Source organism: Leptinotarsa decemlineata, unplaced genomic scaffold (genome assembly GCF_025532065.1).
Source record: "Leptinotarsa decemlineata unplaced genomic scaffold, Ldec_3_MD MMD2_tig00000218_RagTag_RagTag, whole genome shotgun sequence".
Lineage (NCBI taxonomy): Eukaryota > Metazoa > Arthropoda > Insecta > Coleoptera > Chrysomelidae > Leptinotarsa > Leptinotarsa decemlineata.
The window spans coordinates 2501949-2525242 of record NW_027412545.1 but is presented as its reverse complement, the minus strand read 5'-3'; the positions used below and the strand labels follow the sequence as shown (position 1 = coordinate 2525242).

The 23294-nt window shown below is 30.9% G+C and overlaps 2 protein-coding genes across 4 annotated transcripts in view; one reads left to right on the top strand and one right to left on the bottom strand.

The window, feature by feature from the left end:
• dom (domino helicase) overlaps window positions 1–14635 on the top strand; it is a 56389-nt gene extending 41754 nt beyond the window's left edge. The window contains exons 20-22 of one of the 3 annotated variants that reach the window (XM_074173256.1): window positions 1174–1538; window positions 2331–2609; window positions 14153–14635. In XM_074173256.1, the coding sequence (XP_074029357.1) occupies window positions 1174–1538; window positions 2331–2609; window positions 14153–14164 (656 nt within the window). In that variant the 3' untranslated portion in view covers window positions 14165–14635. Of the gene's footprint in view, window positions 1–1173; window positions 1539–2330; window positions 3027–3232; window positions 3312–14152 lie in introns of those variants that run through there. The other 2 variants (XM_074173257.1, XM_074173255.1) reach the window with 2 other exon arrangements.
• The window catches only part of Ttd14 (TRPL translocation defect 14), a 41950-nt gene continuing 25382 nt past the window's right edge, over window positions 6727–23294 (bottom strand). The window contains exons 6-10 of the mRNA XM_074173258.1: window positions 22166–22302; window positions 20826–21159; window positions 14673–14883; window positions 8227–8408; window positions 6727–7621 (exon numbers count right to left, since the gene is read on the bottom strand). Coding sequence (XP_074029359.1) covers window positions 7503–7621; window positions 8227–8408; window positions 14673–14883; window positions 20826–21159; window positions 22166–22302 — 983 coding nt within the window. The 3' untranslated portion in view covers window positions 6727–7502. The remainder of the gene's footprint in view (window positions 7622–8226; window positions 8409–14672; window positions 14884–20825; window positions 21160–22165; window positions 22303–23294) is intronic.

The window sequence follows — 23294 nt, the reverse complement described above, 5'->3', positions numbered from 1 at the left end:
TTTAGCAGATTCTTTATTGATTTAGGTTGGTTCATTTTTCACATATTTTATTATCTTTTAATTTGAACAAAGTGCAACAAATACAAAAACTACAAAATCGGGAAATGAGAATAATTTTAAAATGTAATAGGTATACACCAATTTCTACCATGATATCTGCTCTACAACGGCTCTAAGTATCCAAAAGATTATTCTATTGTTCCATGGTTTTCATTTATAAAATATTAAATAAAATGACCCCACCATACTTGCTATCATTAATAACTTTCAATAAGGACATTTATTACCATTCTACTAGGTATAACAGTCACATTCATATAAATAGAACAAATACAAGAAATAGTATGGGCAGTTTATTTTTCAAAGGTTTTGTCTGATTCAATAATTTACCTGATACAATTAAATCTACTCTATCATTGAAGATTTTCAAGAGCCAACTGTTAAAATATATTCATGATGGATATTGAAAAATTCCTTTTTGTTCAGTTCAAATTATGTATGTATATAAAGTTGTATTATTTATATAAATTTTGTTGATCATATTATATTTTAAGTTAGCTAACCTGTATATTAGGGAATCCTAATTCAATAAATAAATTCATTATGAAAGGTTAAAAACTCCCAAAAAAATAACGACTGAAAACATTTTCCTGTCAGTTCCGGTGTGAGGGAAAAGCGTTTTCATTAGATTCACTTTACGGCTGATATCACTTTGAGCTGATATCAGTCGCAGATAATTAAATCACCTACCTAAATCATAAATGATGAAACTCCTGCTGTTTTGCTTTGTTATCGTTAAAAAATTGATTCAAATAGCTGAAAATATATATTGAACAAATAAAAAAGACCCCAAGTATATATTTACAACTATCGACAAATATTTCTGAGTGTTACATCAAAACTACTGGAAAAAAGGATCTTATTTCTTGAAGAATACAAAATCCTATCTGATCCACAATATTGCTTTGGAAAAGATAGATCAGACAACTATTGCTAGTAAATTTGAGTTCATTTACAATAACATTGGTAAGGGAAATCACGATTAGTAAATTGTTGGTTGGTTGGTTGCATTCATTACAAATTATTACCAGACAACTCTATTTCGATCTGATAACATTCATAATTCATAAATTACGATACTTTCAAAATGTTTTAGTTCTATTTTGTTTTCAGTTTCTCAAACAGTTACAATCCCAGTCACAGGAGTTGCTCTTACACCTCAGGGAAAAACGCTGACACCTACTTTGAAAACTACAAATGCAAACCAGCTTCGTCATTTACAAATACAGCAACAACTCCTTGCCCAGAAAAAACTCAGTGGTCAAAAACTCAGCATCGCCCAAGTTGGTAATAAAAACAATGTACAGACCCAACTCATTGTTGGGCCTAAACCGATATCAACAGCAATGACGGTTCAACAGTTCCAGCAGGTTATCAGATCACCACTGAATGTTTCTCAGGGTCCAGTTGTGTTGACCAAAGGTTCACCAAGAGTTATTCCTGTGAATACTCCTCAAGGGACCAAGCAAACAATACAGGTAGATATATATATCAATAAAGTTAATCCGCGTTGATCGTTTTCAAAATTTTGTGGGGGTAGGATAGTGGACTAAACTACTTCATATAACATTTTGAACTTTCTTTGAAATATTATCTCTACTTGTTAATTCTATGATTTCTTTCTATATGTACTATCACCCACCCTCAAAGTGACCAATTGTTTTTGAATGAAATATCAAAAAAGTATTTTTCACAAAAATATTGTGGTGTTTCATCTGTATGTCCAGCGACTCTGGAAACATGTTTTATCTTTCAAGGGCAAACAATTTGAAATTTTGTACTGTATAGTTTAGGAAATATTAAAAAAATTAGAAAGTCCAATACTACCCATTTTCTTCTAAACTAAACGATAGAAAATATAAAACAAACTCATGCGACCAGTTTTGTTACGTAAAAAGTTATTTTCTCACATTTTGTATAGTTTGGGAATTATTAAAATGAGAAAAGAAACAATTGTGGACATTGTTTAAACACCTGAAAATATCTGAAAGAACTATATCTAACAAAGTTTCTCTTCATCACGTTTCTTGAATGAACAGGGTATTTCAAGAGTAAACTAGAATTATCAAAAAATGTAGAACACATTTTTTTCACTTGTATGAGTTTTACAAAAAAATCAAATCATTTTTTCCGATAACTGTTATAGTACACAACATTTTGTAGAAAAATATGGTTCTAAAATACTTTTGAAGATTGATTTGACTGTGAAACAGAAAAAACTTTTTTATTTTGGTAATATAATTGTTTTACACATAATTATTATTATTAAGGTTGTTGCTGCTACGTCTCAAACCTTAAATACTGCTCTACGACCTCAAGTTACTTCCACCTTGGCGGGTGCTCTGGCTGGAATTAAAGTTCAAGGTGCTTCTAGTTCTGCACAACAGACTTTACTATCTCAGGTATCAGCAGCACTTAATCAAAATGTTGGAATGAGACAAGGCAGTCCAGTGCGGATACAAACATCAACTGGAGGAGCACCTTTTGTAGCAGTCAGTGTTCAAAATGTTCAACAAGGTTCCGCTTCTCAAACGACGAATGCAGAACAAGTAAGTAGGATTTTGAAGAAATGACAAATTTGTGTTGCCCCATTTCAGTGTCTAATCCAACTTTTTATTTTGATAACGATTTACACAGTGAATGAAGCTTTGTTTCATGAAATTATTTCTTGAAGAACTTCTACACATTGCTATAAGAACTATTTATTTCATTCAGTATTCAGTACAATGTAACTGTATCGCTTTGCTAGGGAATTATGAATAGCATGTTAATATTTTATGGAGTACTTAAACTGTGATACTAAAATCATTTTTATGTAGATTTTCACAGAAAGTGATTATTTCTTTTATTTTCATTTTTATTTGTTAAGTATATATATTTTTCACCACCCTGTAAAAAAAAATTGTACATAATGAGTCCTATGAAAAACTGCAGTTAAAAATACTAATAAATTATTATTTTGATAACTTTGTGTTTTATTTTGCATGTTTTTGAGTTTTACTTGTGTTGGAACTTCGTAGTCAGTAATGTTCGTGACAATTTCTCCTGCTGAAAAAATAATTTGAAAAATTGAAATTTCTCAAATCTGAAGAAGTGAACTCGAAGAAGATTGGCACGAACGTTTCTAATATTGAAAATTTAAACTGTTGAATAATTCACTAATATTTTTCAGGATTGAATTGTCTTCTGAGAAGATTGTTATTTGTTAAAAAATGTATTTGTAAATAAATATGGAAGTTTTCTGGTTTTAATTCAATTGTTACCAAGAAAGAAACATATTATTGACCTTTTTTTGTCTACCATCAAGTTATTGGCATTTGTTGGAGGTACTTGTGACTTGAATTTGATGTTAAATTGTAGTTGAAAAGATGTCACCAAAGATTAAGTACATAAAGGTTTCCCAGGATAATAGTGTCATCTACACATTTTATTTTATTTTTTTCATTTATTCATTTACAAACTCCATAGACCATGGCCCAGTTACGGAGTAGGAAAGGTAAATATCACAAATAGATTTGTACATAGGTCCAACGAAGTGACAAAAAAGATAAAAAAAATCACAATTTCATACAACCTATTTCTTAAACTAGTAAGATTTTGGAAGAAGATATCACAGTCACTTTGTACATTATTATAGGCATTGCACATAGCATTTAATGGGGCATTTTGATAATAATTTGTTATTGCCTATTCAATATAAAATGTTCGAAAAGATATCTAGTTTCATAAGCAGGTACATTGAAATCGATTTTTGATAGAAAACAGGGATCATCCACTTCACTATGTATCACCTTGTACAAGTATATTAAGAATGCAAATACTCTTTTTTCTGGAGAGTTTGTATGCTGTACTTTTCAAAGTAGCACTACTTTGGAAATATCAAGGTCATAGTTACCTGTTTCTTTGAAGTGGAGATATCTCGGGAACTTGTTTTGAACTCTTTCAATGCTACATTTGTGACAGTTATATTGAGGACACCAGATAACGGAAGCATATTCCAAAATGCTTCTAATAAGAGATATACAAATGTTTGATGCAGGTAATAAATATTGTTGAATTGCCTAGAGTTGCCAACTACAAACCCATACATGCTTGAGGCCTTGTCTAAATGATAATTCATAATCAAAAGTAACACCAAGCTTTGTTATTTCTTGAGTTCTTTTGAGTTTCATACCATCCATCTTGTAGCTGTATGTTATACCTACTGACATTTTTTCGGGAGAAGGTCGTAGTATTACACTTTTGAATTCTGAATAACAATTTGTTCTTTTTTTGACCATTCAATGATGTTATTTATATAGTTTTGTAGATGTACACAATCTTCAACTGTTGAAATTCTTCTTTCAAGTCATCTGCAAACAACAAATAGCAAGATGATGGTGATATTTTTTACAAGACTGTTGATAAATGAAATAAATAACAAAGAACACAAGTTGGAACCCTGGGGAACTCCAAACGATGCAATAAATGGACTGGACTTATGCCCTTTCATTATCAGACTTTGTTTTCGATTAGATAGATATGAACTGAAAAATTTCATCAGATTGGGATGAAAACCAAAGTCATATTCTAGGGTTTCTTAGAACCCTAGGAGATACATATTTAAAAAAAATAAACATTGCAAACAACCAAAATTTCCGAGACAACACAAAACGTTATGAAACAAACGAATGGCTCTATCTGTGATTCTGATAAGGTGGTGTCTGTTTTTTAATCAATGACAAAGAAAAAAAATGAAAAAAGGTTCAATTATTCCGGTATTTTACTTATCAAATTGAAATGTGCAGTATTAAGGCAATCGACATCTCTTCTGGTGTTGACACTATCGCATTTTAGGATACGTATCATTTCGCTCAAAAGTCTTTTGGAAAAATATGGTTGAACATCTAGAATAGTTGGATGATCAAAATTAAAAATGTGTCTATATTCTTTTTCGTGTTCAACGAGAGCTGTGGGGTTTTTTATATTCAGTTTCTTAGAGTTACTTATGTGTTCTGAAACTCGTGTTTTAAGAGACTCAAGAAACAATATAAAAAAATCCCACAGCTCTCGTTAAACATTAAAAAGGAATATGGACACATATTTATCCAAAAGACTTTCGAGCGAAATGATACATATCCTAAAATGCGATAGTGTTAATACCAGAAGAGATGTCGATTGCCTTACATGCATATTTCAACTTGATAAGTTAAATACCGAAATAATTTACCTTTTTTTCGTTCTTTTTCTTTCTGTCATTGATTAAAAAACAGACACCACCTTATCAGAATCACAGATAAAGAAAGCCATTCGTTTGTTTCTTGTCGTTTTGTGTTGTTGTCTCGGAAAATTTGGTTGTTTGCAATATGTTTTTTTTAAATATGTATCTAATATGTTTGATGGTTTATAAAAAAGTAATATTATCAACACGAAAAAACTACTTTTCGGTGAGTAATTTAATTAAGAACTCATTATTTTTTGTGAATATGAAACGATAATAATCGTTTAAGTTTAGAATAAAGAAAATATAGAATAAATGAATCTAATTGCTCTTTTGTATTGGTTCGTAATTTTTACTTTTCATAAGAAAAATAATTTTTTTTCAATTAAAAAAAAAAAAGAAATTTATAAATATCAACAAACCTAGTAGCATATTTTTTATGCTTTGAACACCTTAATATTTCAATGAAGAATTGCCTTTTTACTTTGGACATTCACTAACAGTTAAAACTATATGTTATTATTTAGGGTCATTTTCATAAAATCCATGAGAATTCTATCAATAATTATGTAAAAAGAATTCATATTCCATTATTCAGCTCCGATATTTTCCAGTTTGAATATGCAGAGTACAGGATTCATCTCAGTTTAAAATCTATGATTATGGTATAAAAATTTGCATAGGATATGGTCTGAAACTAACCAAAACTAACTGTAGTCATATTTATGAAGAACACGACATTCGGAACATGGTTTCCTGAAAATTGGTGAAACAATGAAACAAATCCAACCAAGTCAAAGACATAAATATATTGTATGGTCGCCAAATATCAATAATAAGAGTAAATAATCAAATGTAGAGTAGTGTGACTAAGACTTCTTCAGTAAGGAAATCGGCAACTTCAAAGGCAAAGTTTTGTATTTAATTTATGGAATTTAAAAATACTTTTTGGAAATTCTAGCAAAATCTCTATTCATTCATAAACCACCTCAATGAGCAGAAATAATAAATCAATCTGATCTATAAATGAATACTTATTTTTGAACGTGACAATTGTTTCAAAAATATTCACTAACATATTTTGTCAGGTAACCACTGTCAAAATTTGCGGTTAGTAGCGGTGAGCATTTCTTAACTTATACCCATACTGTGGGCATGATCTGCAAAAAACAGTGCAAAAAATTCAAACTGTAGAAACTTTCTGATAAGCATGAAAACTGAAAAGATAGTATATGTCCTCAATTTGTCTAAAAATTTACAAAATTACCTACGACTCGTATATGTAAAGATATCTCTCTTCGGTGTACATCGAAGTGCAAGCCATCAATCAAAAAACTTCTTTGTTTTACTTTTTTGCATGTATCTTATCGCTCGTTTTATTGATAGCTCATGCATAATCTTTAATCTTTTATGCTTGACAACTATGTTGTTGCCAAGCATAAAAAAATACATAAAAATCAATTCAGTTGTGGGTTCAATTGGTTTTATTCAGATACATTTACAATCATAGGAACAGGATCGTTTTAAAGGTTCCTAGTGCTATGTAATTTTGTGGACATTTCTTCTAGTCTTTTTTTGATCACTGAGATAAGGGTTCTATGGTAAATGTAAATACAATTTCAATGTTTCCTAAAATTACCTGGTGTTAATTAAGGTTGATCAATACTTGAATTTCAGTATGTTATTAAAAATAGGAACGAATCTCATAATATTGAATTGGAAAAAATAGCATCAGAAAGATAAAAGGTGATATCTTGGAGACATTCCTACTTTTAACATACTATAATATATCAAAATGATTTCAAGTTCTTCACATGTAGGAAAACGTAATACTTTTCAAATTCCTATCAGGGTAGATAAGTACAGTTTATGATGAGTAATACATTAATGTCTATTCAGTTAAGAAAACAATGCCGATTGTATGAAACTATTTTAAAGTTCTTCACATGTAGGAAAACATAATACTTTTTAAATTCCTATCAGGGTAGATAAGTACAGTTTATGGTGAATGATACATTAATGTCTACAGTTAAGAATACAATGCCGATTGCTATTACATATTAAAATATGTACGTTAATCATCTTTGCCAGGTACTTGATGTTTGTTAAAATTGAAGTTCATAAGTTAAAAATACTGCTTCCTTAGTTTATATGTAATCAAATAAATATAATGATGTATTTACGGAAAAATATATCTTCTAATCAATTAAGAGAATACTAATAACGAGTAATTATAATACACTCAAGCTTTTCCATTCATTGGTTTCCCATTCAAGTCGCCATTATTATAAATGTAGGACTTCACTAATACCTCTGTTGAATCGTGGAAATTCTTGAGCTGATCGGTTGCAATTTCAGGTTCTAAAAAAAAATTGTACGTAGGAGTTATTATATAAGCATTTCATAAATCGAAAAATATCATATGTTATTACTACAAGTGTCCCTGAACCAAATTTAAAGTGCTGTTGCTGCCAATTGAGCTGATTTACACAAAATATTTTGACTAATATGTTGAAAAACAAGATATTCAACAAACGACTTTCAATCCACAATTGATTTACTTTTAATGAAATTACTATAATTGATTATTTGTAAGTAATATGAAAACAAACAAGTTTTGCTAATACAGAATTAAAATTTCTAAATAACAATAATGTTCATTTCAAAACTACTGCTGAATCTACTAAAAACATATTTCACAGACCAGTATTAAAGCACTGTTTCTGTATGTTTCAGTAACCAAGTAAACACCATCTCCTGATGATGCCAACTTGGTTAGCAAAATGCGCGACAAGAGATCACTTTAGAATTCTCAAAAACATTCAATTTGCAATTCCTAGCATTATTAAAATTTTTATTTTTGAAAGAAACAATTCCTAAACAATGATTTGATATTTTTCAATAGGTGTGTTACAAAATTATGCAAAGTTTTATCAGACTAAATTGTGAAGAATTCATTGGCCTACCTATTAAGGACGCACAGAATTTTTTTGACGTCTTCCAGTCCTCTCTCAATGATAGGTTATACATAGAGTAATCAGGATTTCCAGTTACTTCCTTCTTTATGTTCAAAAACGAAGGAAGCGTTTTCAAAAGTTGTTCCTTGTCTAAAGCAGAGTATGTCTCCAAAAGAATTAAACCTTTGCACCTGAAAGTTAAGTCATTTATATTTGTTGAAACACAGATTCATTTTAAATAGTTCCAAATTGGTATCAAGGATATTTCATTATAAAAAAGATGATAAAACAGATAGAATGCATCTTATTGAAAAATAGGAACCTTATACTTGGGTCAATTTTTAGAGGCATTCAAATACATGCTTCACCCAGAATGAAAATCAAGATTAATAGGTTCATACCTAGATGAGAGGCAACCGAATCAATATACCCCAGATTATTATCAAACTTAATATAAAAAAAAAAACTAATCAATACAGTTTATTGTGTGGTTTATTGTTGCGGTTTTTGTAAAACCTTTATAGTGAAAGTCATACAATAAACTGTAATTAGTTTTTTAATATGGATTTTCATCAAGTATCAGCCAGTTCTATTCAATCAAACTTAATATATTGAAAACTGGAATGGGCCTAATTTTTCATCAAAAATCAAACAACTGATCATTTTCCTATCCTTATTTTTTTCAAGAAATTAAATAAATATGTAATCAACACTTCTCAACTAAAAAAGTGGGTACCTATGATTTACAAAAAAAAATTGTGAAGGGAAAGAACTTTCATTTGAAAATTTCTCTCCATGTTTAGCATGCTTAATTATCCATTAATTTTCATACCTAGATCGAAACAAAACAGAATTTCACTAAACAGGCATTACACATACTTGACTAGTAATTCATCAGGGTGAACTAGAAGTTGAGTCTCTACACCTAAAATAGGTTCTCCTATTTTCATTTTTTTTTAAGATTATGAAAGCTTGATGAAAAACACTGAAATCCTCCACAAAAAATCACTTAGTCATAACTTACTTGCCTTACTGTATATAGCTTTTCATATCAAGTAGGTTATGAACTTCTGCAGTAGGTATTGCAATTGTTTTTTGTTTTGACAGAGCAAATGATGGTAGCAAAGCATTCTTCAAAATGTATGTAGTAATGAAATTTGTCGACAAAATTAATTATTTCTTTATGTCCAAAATGTTGGATTGGTGCAGTTCTTATCATCAAATGAGTGCAACAATGTGGATAACATTCAGTTTGATAATTTATATGATAGTTTTTATTTTGTTGAAAATTGTGTTTGGAAGTTACAAAGCTCACAGTGATGTGGTGTATGAGATGTGTAAGGCCATTGAAGAAAATAATACTGTTGGTTTTGTGAAGTTATTACATGAACATGACAAATGCATTAACAAATTTAACGCTGACGGTTATACTCCGTTTTTGATCGCTTGTGCCAATGGAAATACTCAATTAGTCAAACTGATGTTGAAAAAAGGTACGCATGCAGGACATATTTGACTTCCAATGTAAGTCTCAAACTTCTAATAAAAATTCTGAAATAATCCTGATTTGTAGCCATGAGCCTTTAATAACGGCAGTAAAACAGTGAGGAGGGGGATATATTTCCGTAAAATTCAAAACACTAACAGAACATGATAAAACAATGAAATATTAGTTGCCGTGTCATATGTCAAGTCACAGTACATTTGATTGAGAAAGCAACGTTGCCAGCTTGTAAAAAATATATAGGAAAATTATGAATACTCTGACCCGTTACTTGATGAAAATTAGTAACGCAATCCATTATCGTTGTCATATATTATGTTATTGAATTTTGTCCCTAAGGAGATGTTTCTAATCGTCTATTCTGCTACCATACATACATGCATTCATGTATGTATGTTTGGGTGTAGGTACCACTAATACATTTTTTACAATCAACTGCATTTTTATTTGAGAGTTTCAGTTACTAACGTTTGTGAGTCGCTTGTAGAGCATGTTTTTTTTTTAAATCTGATCAATTTTTCTATTCAAGCGAGTTCATACATAATTTCAAACTGATTTTTGATCATATTTGGAATTTAGACGACTCCAAATACAAGTTCAAGAACAAATTCAAACAATATTTGATAGCGAAAACATTTTATTGAGTTTCTGATTTTTATGATTGACTTTTTTTTCAATTTCTACCCTGTTCTACATTGTGAAGTATTATGGAACAAAGCTGTTATTATTGATAGAAGTGGTGCAGAATTTTGTAACAATTGGATGGTGATATTCAACAAATGAGATATGCTGACAAAAATAAGATAATCCCTAGTTGAGGATCGTACCAGTCTATAATCGCCCCTTAATGAAACCTTTTAATTAGAGCTCAACTTCCCATACACCATACTTGTACTCGATGCATGTTTCAGTTACCAAATTAGCATCTTATTAATTGATGTTTAACAACAATTTCACTTCTGAAGATGCTAACTTGGATAGTGAAAACGTGCAACAAGTACAAAAATGTTTAGAGTTTAAGAAATTGGGCTTCATTTGAATGTTTCTTCTTCAACATCAAAGGTTCCAGTCACAGCTACGGCTCTTAATGTATGAATAGAGGAAAATTTCTGCGTGGGTTGCAACAAACCAAACGAGATGGTGTTTTCCGTAAGTGATTCTCACATTTTGTGCCAGTCAAATCTAATTCTGAAAACCCTTAGCTACCAACTACTTCTTATATTATTTGAAAGAATTACAAATAGTATCGTATCAATATATCATTCATTATGGTGAATAAAATAGCAACAATCAAATGACGAACCTTATTTTATTAGATGAAGTCATTTGAAAACAAGTTCAATTTCATGAATTATGACAAGATAAAATTTCCAGTACGCCTCTGTTATAGACACCATGTCGCAAGTCGGGCCCTAAGTAATCCGCTTTTCAAGATGGCGTTTCATACTTTTTGAGATCAAAGGCGGCATCGTGGAGTGTCCGTGCTGATTGTTAGGTATGCTATGACATGGCAGTTTACATGCGCATCATTGACACAGTCTTTATTACAATGAAAGTTGAAATTTGGGAACTTTCAAAGTCGCGATTTGAATACAAAGACTGAGACGAGGACGTAAAACGTATAAATGCTTTTGGGGAAACATATACATTCAACAGTTTGTAAAAGTGAGACGGAGACAAGGACCACGATGCCCAAGTTGATCCTAAAATTAATCTTAAATTTTGTTCATCTAAACATTTGCAATTTTGCATATAATGAAATAATATTCAATGAAATATAATATTTGCACAATAGCAATCCATAGTAAAAATACAGTTATATGAGGTACCTCATTTTGTGGAATTGGCCACGGTGGTAGAGCGCCCGACTCACGATCAGAAGGCCGTGGGTTCGATTCCCGCCTTGACCAGATATTTTTCTCGAGAGAATTTATCTGGTTGAAGCTGGGACGATTCTGAAACCTTGTTAGGAATCACACGTTAAAAGGTAAGACCTCGTTAGTCCTTAGCTCACACAAGTTCTCAACTTTTGAGAGTTGTCGTTCATATGGGGGCGACAGCTGATTAATGGAAAAACATATTTTAAACAGACAGACAGACAGAAACTGAAAGATATTGCATATTTACTACATATATATTACAATAGTATTTCACAATAGGGAAATATACTTGTCACATATCTATTTCAAAATTGGAGAACACAGAAAGAATGAGAATTTGTTTTCTGTTCATCAAAATCTGGACATCTACTCATTAAGTAACAAGTCAATAATGGAAATGTAAAGTATAGCAAGGTATGGATGAAAAGTAGCCTTGTTATTATTAGAAAGGGGGTATGTTAATAGATTCAAAACATTATGGAGTAAATTTCACTTGGTGACAATGAACAAAAAAAAAATTAAATATAGGATAAAGAAAATACTTTTGTTTAATTTCTACTAAGTTTATTATTTGTTATGCCGGTTTTTGTTTGTTAGACCATTATCAGATACTTGAAAATGGCCTAACAAACCGTAATCGGTTGTAACAAATGAACTTAGGAGAAATCAGACATAAGTATTTTCTTTATCCTATATTTAATAAGAATTTCTACAAAATAAATAGTTCATCAATCGAACAAAATAAATATTAATCTACCGGTCTTACAACAAACAATAGTATCAGGTATTATTTATTACATTTTTTAATATAGGTGCTAATCATGTGAAACTAACTCTTTATGTATGTATGTTATCTGTCTTCTGCTCCTTCATTTTAGAGAACTCACTTGGTTATCAACTTAGGAAACGTAACAGGACAAGGGAAATCAATCAACAAAAAAGATCAATCAGAAATTTATTGAATGATATCCAGTTTTTTTGTAAAAGATTTCAGAGTTTTATATCGACCTTTTTTTTGGTGTTTTTCAACATTTACAATTTGGAAATGGGCTGTAGCCCATTTCCAGATTGTAAATGGGCTACAGCCCATTTTCAGATTGTGGAACCAGATTGAGGTTAAGTGGAAGAGCAATTGAATGATGACTTGTCATCATGTAAATTGAACTTCGCCTTTTATCTTCATATAATAAATGAACTGTTCCTGATTAATTTGCTTTAAATGTATTAGAAGATAATAAAGACGATATTATTATTATTATTAGCTGTAGAATGGGCAAACATTTCAGTTCACCCAGATAAGTTAGTGTGTGGATTCAAAGTATTTTTCACAAAAGAAAAATGATTTTAATATCAGTAATGTGTCATATTTAATAATTTGGCCTTTTAAAAAAAGAGCTAAGAAATCATACAGATACTTATCTTAACGTTTTGGAGAATAAAATCTGCCTGTCTTTAGAATAGGAAAAAAATCTAATAACACTTGCAGTTTTTTGTTTGGTTCACTTCGTTTTCAAACATCCTCCAAAGAAGTATTTTTTTGAAAACTGAGTAATAATGAAATAAATGAATTTATGCCTGCTAATGAATTGGGTGGCAAAAATACATTTACTGTGTACTATACACACATTTTATAAAATAGAAATGTAAGTTAATGTTATAAATTTTTGTAAAAATAGGAGTTTGCAATATTTTCTGGGTTTTGCCTTACAAATATATCCAAGGGCACTCTTTTGTAACACAAATACCGTATTCATCACAACTTGCGTGATATTTCTCCAAAAACAAATATGAAGTAGATAGCTCTCGGTGCAGACAAACTTAATTCTCCCAAAATAATACTTATTACAAAACATTCAGATGACAGTTTCTTGTGTAAGTTCGAAATTAAGTTCATCTCACTGATTTCATTATCGTTACTGGAGCGCCATAATATTGTGGTGTCATCATTAATTTTAATGAGCGTGTTAGGAATCACACTTTAAAAGGTAAGCCCTCGTTAATCCTTAGCTCGCACAAGTTTCGGCTTCTGAGGGTTGTCGTTCGTAGGGGTGCGACTGCTGGTTAACGAAAAAAACAGATTTTGAACAGAATATATCATTTATGTATATCAGGAACGATAGACTGAACCCTGAGGAACTCCTCAAGGCAATAGAAGGGTTTGTAAATCTTATTGTTGACAAAACTATTCGAGTACAATCTGACAAATATGATTGAAACCATTTCCAAGAAACATTACTAAAACCATATATTTTCAATGTATGCAATAGAATTTCATGATTCATGCAGTTAATTGCTTTGGTGAGAATACTGCATTTTCCTCGTTCAGTTCCAGATATATTTATTTCAGTAAAAGAATTTAATGAACTGCAATCGATTATGAGAGATAAGTTTCAGAAGTTTGTAAGAGAAACATTTGTGAAACCTATAATACAATTTTGGTGTAATATACACTTCTCTGTCTGTTCTTTTGATGTTTTGAATTTCTCCTGTACCAACCATATACCCAATCATCAAAATTTGACTGTTGTTATCAAGAGTTTTATTTTTTTAGGCGCTGATGTGAAATTGAAGTCCCGGAAGAATGAATCTCCCTTCTACTTAGCTGCATTTTACTACATACGACACCCTCAATATAAAAATGCAACTTGCATCAGAGAACTCTATTACGCTGGTGCAAATATAGATGAGCCCAATAACAAAGGACTGACACCTCTGCAAATGGCTGCTACATTTGGACATACACCACTTGCCAAGTGGTTACTGTTAAAAAATGCGTCTATGAAAACGACTCCTGATCCCTATGTTATTGCTTGCTCACAGGGTCATCAGGATACTGCGTTCCTCATTTGGAATATACGCAAACGGAATTGTTTAGATTTCAAGTGAATGTAGATCCAGCAATGTGCGCTAAATTTTAATCACTATTGATTCTCATTCAATACATTATAATCTTAAGACAAAATTGAAACATATCTTTTTAAATTTTTTAGGATTTATAAGTAATGTTGATATGAATAAAGTGTTTCAGAATTTTTGTCTACTCTTATCCATTAAATATTCAACAAACTTACCTAGGATGGCTTGGTTGCTCATAGAGATCAAGTTGAAAATACTGGTTGTTATGAATGAAGCACCTTCGTCTCTTGTAGATCGTAAAATGCAAATTATCTTTTTGAGTCAACAGATTTATATAATCACGATGTGTTATTTGAGTTTTAACCTCAACAACCTGTCCTCCCGGTTGATTCTGCCTTCTCACAGTTTGAATATAACTGTAGTGACCTGAAACATTTGATTAAATATGAATGAATTAGTTAACACTAATGCGTCGTGGTGCATTATTCTTTAGAACAATTATGCACATCATATTTACCTGAATCATCAAAAAAGTATTGTTATTATAAATACAAATATCAAATGCAACCACAATGAGTATGTTTAAAGGTAGTTGACAATGTTTCGTGGTGCATTTCATCAGTTCAGACTTCCATTGTCTAATATGATATAAATTGATTTGAAATACCTGAAAGAATCTGTAAAAAAATTAAAACAGATTAGCTGAAAAATAAAAATTATATAAGGCAAAAAACTGAAATTACAATGAAATAAAATACAAGCAACAACAAAAAATAAAAAAATTGAACTATTAACACGAGATGAAAATTAAAAAAAATATATCAACAAGCAATGAAAATTAAAAGATTCCAAACCAAGTTACTTCACGACGTTTCGATTGTTAGTGTCCACAATCGTCTTCGGGTGATAACTGGACTTATTCCTCCTAGACTATTTATAGGTCATTCGAGTGATTTCACCTATCCCCTCTTCCCTCTCTCCGCTTCATTGGTTTTAGCGGAAGCTGACCGTTTGGCGCGGTGGGTCGTGTTCCGCTTGATTAGAGGAACGTCAAGTGGGCTCAAGCTGAAATCATCCACAAGGAAGAACACTGGTTTGGGAGAAAATTCAAAGAAGCCGCATATATGTTGTCCAACAACACATTCAGCCAAGCTAGTGTAGAGATACGCAACGTATAGAAACTTCTAATCAAGCGGAACACGACCAACTCCCGCCATACGGTCAGCTTTCGCTAAAACCAATGAAGCGGAGAGAGGGAGGAGGGGATAAGTGAAAGCACTCGAATGACCTATAAATAGTCAGATCTCGGAGGAATAAGTCCAGTTATCACCCGAAGACGATTGTGAATACTAACAATCGAAACGTCGCGTCGTGAAGTAACTTGGTTTGGAATCTTTTAATTTTATTTTTTTAATTTTCATTTCTTGTTAATAATTTTTTTATTTTCATATCGTGTTAATAGTTCAATTTTTTTGTTTATTTTTTGTTGTTGCTTGTATTTTATTTCATTGTAATTTCAGTTTTTTACTTAATATAATTGTTATTTTTCAGCTAATCTTTTTTAATTTTTTTACAGATTCTTTCAGGTATTTCAAATCAATTTATATCATATTAGACAATGGAAGTCCGAACTGATGAAATTCACAATGAGTATGATATAATATTTTTCATTGATTCAATATATTAGCCATGTATTAGTTATTTCCATCGAAATATGAATGGATTTTTTCAAGCCATGCCGTGTAGAAGGGTTGATATTATGTGCATAATTGTTTAGTACCAATTGTGTAGTTTTTGTATGATGTCTTTGAATCTGTCTCTAAAAATACATATACAATTCTGAAGTACGTAATCAACATTATTCTAAAAAAAAAATTTTCAGCTCCTTGTAAAAAATTCATTTTATGCGAACACAATTATGTAACAAGTTTCATCATAATAAAATTTTCCATTTTCCTTGTTTTCTACTTCAGATGTATAGAAAATAAAACCCATGTTAGAGGTATTTTAGTTGGTTAGTAAAAATGTATACACGTTACCTGAGTTCACATTAAAAATGAAACCAGTAAACTTTTACTATTCATCAAAAAAATATCTCTTAGGAAAATGAATCTTATACCGGTAGAAGATGGAAAATACTCCCGCTCAATCTTACTGAAATCTTCATACAGATGGTGGATGAATAGAAGTAGTCCCTGATTTAATATGGGAGGCACATTTATGCTTGAAGAGAACACAATCCGGGCGATAGAGTGTGGTAGAATGGAACCTGAAGTACTAACGTTTCGCCTGCTACTGTAGCAGACATTATCAACGAATCATGTGCGTTGACTGCGAGGATGAATGTTGAAGTCTCAGCAACGACTTACTGACAGAGGCATTGCTGAGTCTTCAAGGAATTTATGTTGACTTGTTGAATGAAAAAGCAACCTTCATGTTTTGAAATATAAAAGATAAAATATACAAACAAATCTTTCATTTTCGAAAATAAAAAACATGAAAGTATAATATAAAAGAAATACATAACATATAATAGTAAACCATGTAACAATAATAGGTAAAACGTTCTAAGTAATGAAAATCAGATTTGGAAGAATGACTGTTCAACTGTATTATCAGTGGATCAATTGTTTGACCAATATCAATCAGTCAATCAAATAGTATATTATATACCTAGGGTGAGAAGTGAGGTATTATTTACCCAGCATTTTTATATCCTGAGGCGCGTAGCGCCAAGGGATATAATGTGCGAGGTAAATAATAGCTTTCTCAGCCGAGTTATATATAGAATTTTTTTCACTACTAACATTGATATATTAACAATTTTAATTTTGGCATTAGTAATTTTCTAACAATTTGTTGAACATATCAGAATATCAAGTAGAGTGAAGCGTGTTTTTAATCAAACTGGCTTTATTTATGTAAAAATTTGGCATGTGTCAAATTTTGATATGAATCTAGGAAATATCTCATTGCATTTTTGATATATTTCAATGTTCCACTTCTCTCATCGCTTCTGTATGTTCAGAACTTAGAATTTCTCAATTCTGCATTATAGTGAGAAAAAAATTTCCTTGGTTATATGATCACCCAAGGCAGCTATGAATTGTTGCATGTCAAATTGAAACGGTACAGTTTCCATGTTGAATATGAGATGTCGATGATAAGCGCGCAACATCTACTTAGGCCATGAAAACGTTTGCCGGCGTTTCCATGACAACCAAACACTGTACAATGATTATTATTGCTGTCAGTTTGCCAAATGCGGTTTTAATTCAAATTTAGATGTCATTTTGAAGAAGTTGAAAGATCTATATAAGTAAAACGTCAATATAATTAATTGGAAAATGGGTGAAAATTCAAGTGACAATGATTTAGAGATGATGTGTACTCCGCCTGATTTATCACAATTGTACAATTAATTATAATTTCAAATAATTTTCAAGCTTATTTCCAATGTTCAATTTCCTATTTCTAGTTGATAATCAAGTTAACAAAAGTTTCTGTGAATATCTTTAAAATTATTTACCTAGGTGTTTTTTTATTATCATTATTTACCAAGGGTGAGAAATATTGATTCTTGTTAGGGGAATGGAGTGACTAATAGCAATTTCTCAGGTTAGTAGTGAAAAAAATTATTTATAAGCTGTAACTATTCTTCATATCACAAAAATTTAATGTTTAACAGGTAATTGTTCTAGTGAAAAAATATGTGTTCAGATTAAAAATTCTCATATTATACACCAATATATACATATATGAAGTTACAAATTGAAACACAAACAACAGCAAAACACATACATTTACACAAGTTTGACATTCACATGTTGTGTTGAAATGCTACTCTGTACAGTAAAAAGTATTATGCAGTAAATATTCACCTTTCTTAAACTTTACTGTATTATCGTATTACTAAACAGATCAAAGAGTATGTTATCAAACTTCACCTATTGATTAGTGTGTGAATTCTGTCCTAATGCAAGTCTAGAAAATAACTGTTGAAGCTTACTACCACTTCGAGTGTAGTAGTTATGAATGTCTTTTCTCTTTACCCTGATCAAGTTATCAGATATTAAATTGAGAATCAGAAAATGAATATGAAGGAATGGCAATATCATGACTAAATATATAATAACAATATCTCTACTCTATGCACAGGAATTAGTTATAGGTATAGAATTATTAGATTTACTATTTATTAAAGAATTAGTGTCATCCGCATATACCATTTTCAAATCTAGAGTTGTGCAAATATCATTTATATCATTCACGAGAGTATGAAGAGACAATGTCACAGTAAGGATCCCTCTGGTACTTCAACTTTTTCATGAGCTTGTGAAACATGACGTTTTTAATGACGACTACTTGTTTCCTCTCACTCAGATATGATTCAATCCATTTCTTGACATCACTACGAATTCCTAACCTATTTAATTTTTCGATCTAATGAGTATAATTGATAGCATTGAACACCCTATTGAAATAAAAAATATATGACATATTTTTCAGCGAATTTGGTTAACTCACTTCAAGCAGATGTGGTTAACTTATTCTTACAGAAACTGTGCTGCTTGGATGACATTATATTATGTTTTCAAGAAATTTACTTCCTTTACATTATAGCTCATTTCAAATAGTTCGCTAATTTGGCTCTGAAACGTATACTTCCAATATCTCTTCTTGAGCCTGTTAACACCTAAAAACTCTAATGTCTGTAAGCTCATGGCACTTAAAGCATGATGGAAGTAAAAATGTATTCCTTCGCCCTAAAGGCTAGACATACCAGTGCTAAAACAAGAGTAGAGTGATGTAAGAATGTGATGTAAAGAACACTGAAAGTCATAACAAAACCTTCTTGTTCATTAGATGGATTTATTCAACAATCTTGTACAAAGTTCATTATACTTTATTTTCAAACAGTATATAGTCCATTTATTACTCAACAGAGCATTTGTAATAACTTACTCAATGAGATTAATTTTGATTTTCATTATAACAGTTTTACAGAATCGCAACACTTGATTTTCTATACAAGAGCTTTCTCAAGCGAAAATTCCTCTTGAAAAATCAAAATCAAATTCAGTCAGATAAGTCAGTTCTGTAGTACAAACGGTCAAATTTGCGAGCGTGCCTTGATTCTGTGTGCAAATGCGGCAGGCTACTCAATGTTTTTCTTGGTCTCACTAAGAGTGATTGGTGCTGAATCTAATGAAACAAATTTCCCATGTAGCAAAAGTATAGAATACTTTATTTCAACGCGCATTTCGCCGACCAAGTTAGCATCATCAGGAGATGACAAACTAAAATTCGGTTTTAGATGACAAACTTAAACTGATATTGTATTTTGCGACGATCTGCTTGAAAAAGTGAAACCCATAAAAAGTGTTTCCCATATTTACCCAGTTATTCGGTGCAGCTGCTTCTTCCGACTATTCTTCTCATTTGGAAGAGTTCATTCTAAACTGAGGAACCCAAAAAGCTGCACAATTAGTTTTAATTTCAACAGACAATACAATAATAATTGTCAGTGATGTTCTCTATTTTTTTATTTCAAAGTAGTTGTTTTTTCAGTAAGATATTTTGTTTATAGATTTAACATGTTATTTTATATGAACTTATTTGTGTATTGATACTACTTACTGGACTGAATGTATGGACTTATAAGAGTACTATTTTTATTCAAAAATAAATCAATATTGCTTTATCTTTCATAATTATTACATTTTTTTTATGAGTCTTGAATTTAAATGACAAAAACATACGTTTCTGTCATCTTCTATTGGTCTTAGTTTAAGTGTCAATCAAGTTTTTCTTTTATTGAATTTACTTTGTATAATAATATAAACCCTTAAGAGATGTCTAAATATAATGTTAGTAAGGTGACAAGAATAAACTGTCATCATTATCTTGTAAAATTATAGAGAGCTATTTTTTTCATATAATTTTGTTCAAGATTTACTATTTCCAGCGAGATTACAGAATATGACTTATGATTTTATTTTTGAAGGGCTACCAATTTAAATGATTTTTCCTTATGCATTTCGCTGTATAAATAATGATCTATTTTCAAACATTTTTGTGTTTTTTTCGTATTGTCCCAACTTAAGAAATATACTTATTCAAACGTTACCACTTTTCCATCTTCTACCAGTTCTCAGTCTTTTAAAATAAAATAAAAAAAAACATATACCTTCAGTTACCAATATATTCTGGAAAATTTTTGTATATAAACATTTCAATAACTATGTGAATAGATATCTGATCAGATCTTCGTTTAAAAATCACATTTTTTCACACTTTGTAGAAACATTTCATAAAAATGATTTCATGTTATAAATATCTCACTTTGAATAACTTTCTTTTCTCACCTTTCTGGCCACGCTTGCGCAATCTGACTTGATTGGGAGAGTTAGACTGCAGGTAATTGTGAACAACCTCGAAATCTTGAAAAGGAGGAAATATCGAATCAGGTGGTAAAGGACCTTCAACGAGAAATTTGTGTTTGCGGGAATTCTTCAGCAACCTGTCGGCAGTGTCGATTCCTATTTTATGACAAATAACTTCAATCATTCTCCTCATCTTTCCTTCAAAGTCGGTTGAATTATCTATTACGTCAAAATATGGATGTCCCACCCAAGATGCTGCTGCTTTTGTATCCAGTATTCTTGCCAATTCAACACCCTCAGATCGACATGCATGATCCTGGAAAATATTTTTGCTATATTCTTTTCAGTCCAAACATAATCACCAAAATTGCTTGTGAGTGGAGATGCATACTTCCTCTTTTATGAAAAGAAGGAAACGAGTTCGCATCTTTGAGCGTTTTGAAAAGTTATTTTTGAACTGTTGATTTTAATGTTATAATGAATAATATGTAACTAATGAAATATATATATATATATATATATATATATATATATATATATATATATATATATATGTATATATATATATATATATATATCCAATTAAAAAAAAATAAATCAATGAATAAATTAAATGTGATATTTTGACGGCCATAAGGTAAGCCTTGATATAGAGAATATGGTCCGGGTGAAATTAATTACAAAGAAAATGTTTAAAACATAAAATATCCATGTACTATTTTTTAAAGTTATAACAATGTTGCAATATTGTTTAAAAAAATAGTTTCAAAACAATCAATCAAACATTTATTGAATCAGTTTTCCTTTACAATCACATTGGACAAAAAAAAATAACTTCATCATAAAATACTGGCTGATTCAACAAGTCAAACATGAAAAAAGTCAATATAAAACATAGGTACATTAAAAAAAGTTAATAAGCTACCATCAAATTGGGATTCAAGGAGAAAATCATCCACAGAGAAGTATGCTTTTTGCAATAGAAAAATCTTGAGTCGCCTTTTAAAGACATTGATATTTGAGGATTTAATGTCCTCAATGAGCTGACGTTGAGAGTTATTTCTAGTGATATGTTCATGGATTTGCTCATTTCTAGGAATAATTGAAATATTGTTATATCAGAGTTTGGAATATATACAAACTAGGCATTGTTAATAAACTATAACGAATGAATAATGGCCTGCAGTGTGCACTTGAAGATGCACCAGCCAGAATTCTGATTACCTTTTTCTGTGCTCAAAAGTCGACGGAAACTAGGTTTTACTACTTAACTAAGATAACAAATTATTTTCTGAAACTACTACTACTATGATACTACCCACCTCAATAGAGTAGAATTCCTCAGCTCCTTTGGCAGCAGATACCATATGAATGATTTGATTATATCGGTTATCTCTTAACTCTACATTATTCCATGAATTTTCTTTCATTATATTTTCCCATTTGTCTTTAGCTATAACTGCAAAAAAAGACAAGATTAAAATCTCCATTTTATGATCATGTTTTACATATGTATACAGTGTAGAGTAAAACATATGTTGTAGTTTTATGAACCATAATGTAAACATTTCTCATTTCATTTCATAATCAGAGCAATTTCTTGATACCACCTGTTTTTCGCACAGGAATACTTCCTAGTAGGTGGAAATCTTCTATCATCATGCCACTCCTCACGGGTGGCGTTAAGCGTAATATTGAAAATTATAGACCTATTAGCAAACTATGTATTCCAGGAAATATGTTTTAAAAAAGATGACTCAACCCCTCTGACAGATGCACCACACTCTTACGAAAGTTAGAAATAGAAGAACACTTCAATCTAGCAAACTGCTATTACAATCTTCATGCAGTCATTGTTCACTGTGGTTCTGGCGTTGAATCTGGTCATTATTACGCATTTGTCAAAATAAGATAATAAAACAACCATATGGTTTTTCCCTGTAGATCCATTGATACTAATTTAATAGAGTTTGCAGATTATGTGATAGAGAGTATGGATGATCAGATGCAAGTGGATGTGATTTATACGGATTTCAGCCAGCCTTTTGATGAAATAAGTTATAACTTGATCATTGAAAGACTTGCGGAGTTCGTCATAGATTTGCATCTCCCGGTGTGGATATTGCCACATACTAAAGAAAGGCATCAAGTTGTGGATATCAACGGTTACCAACCAGAACCTTTTGTGGTTACATCAGGTGTACCACAGTGGAGTTACTTGGAAACATAATTTTTTATAATTAATATTAACAATATTGTTGAACACTCGAACTTTTTACTATATGCGGTCGTCCTCAAGATTTATCGAACCATCAAAAATTCCAGGACTGTGGGAGATTGCTAAATGATCTTGATCCATTTGCAGAAATCTGTGGCAATAGTAGTCTATACCTAAATCACAATAAATACCTCAAAATAACTTTTACCAGAAATAGAAATTTTGCTGACTTA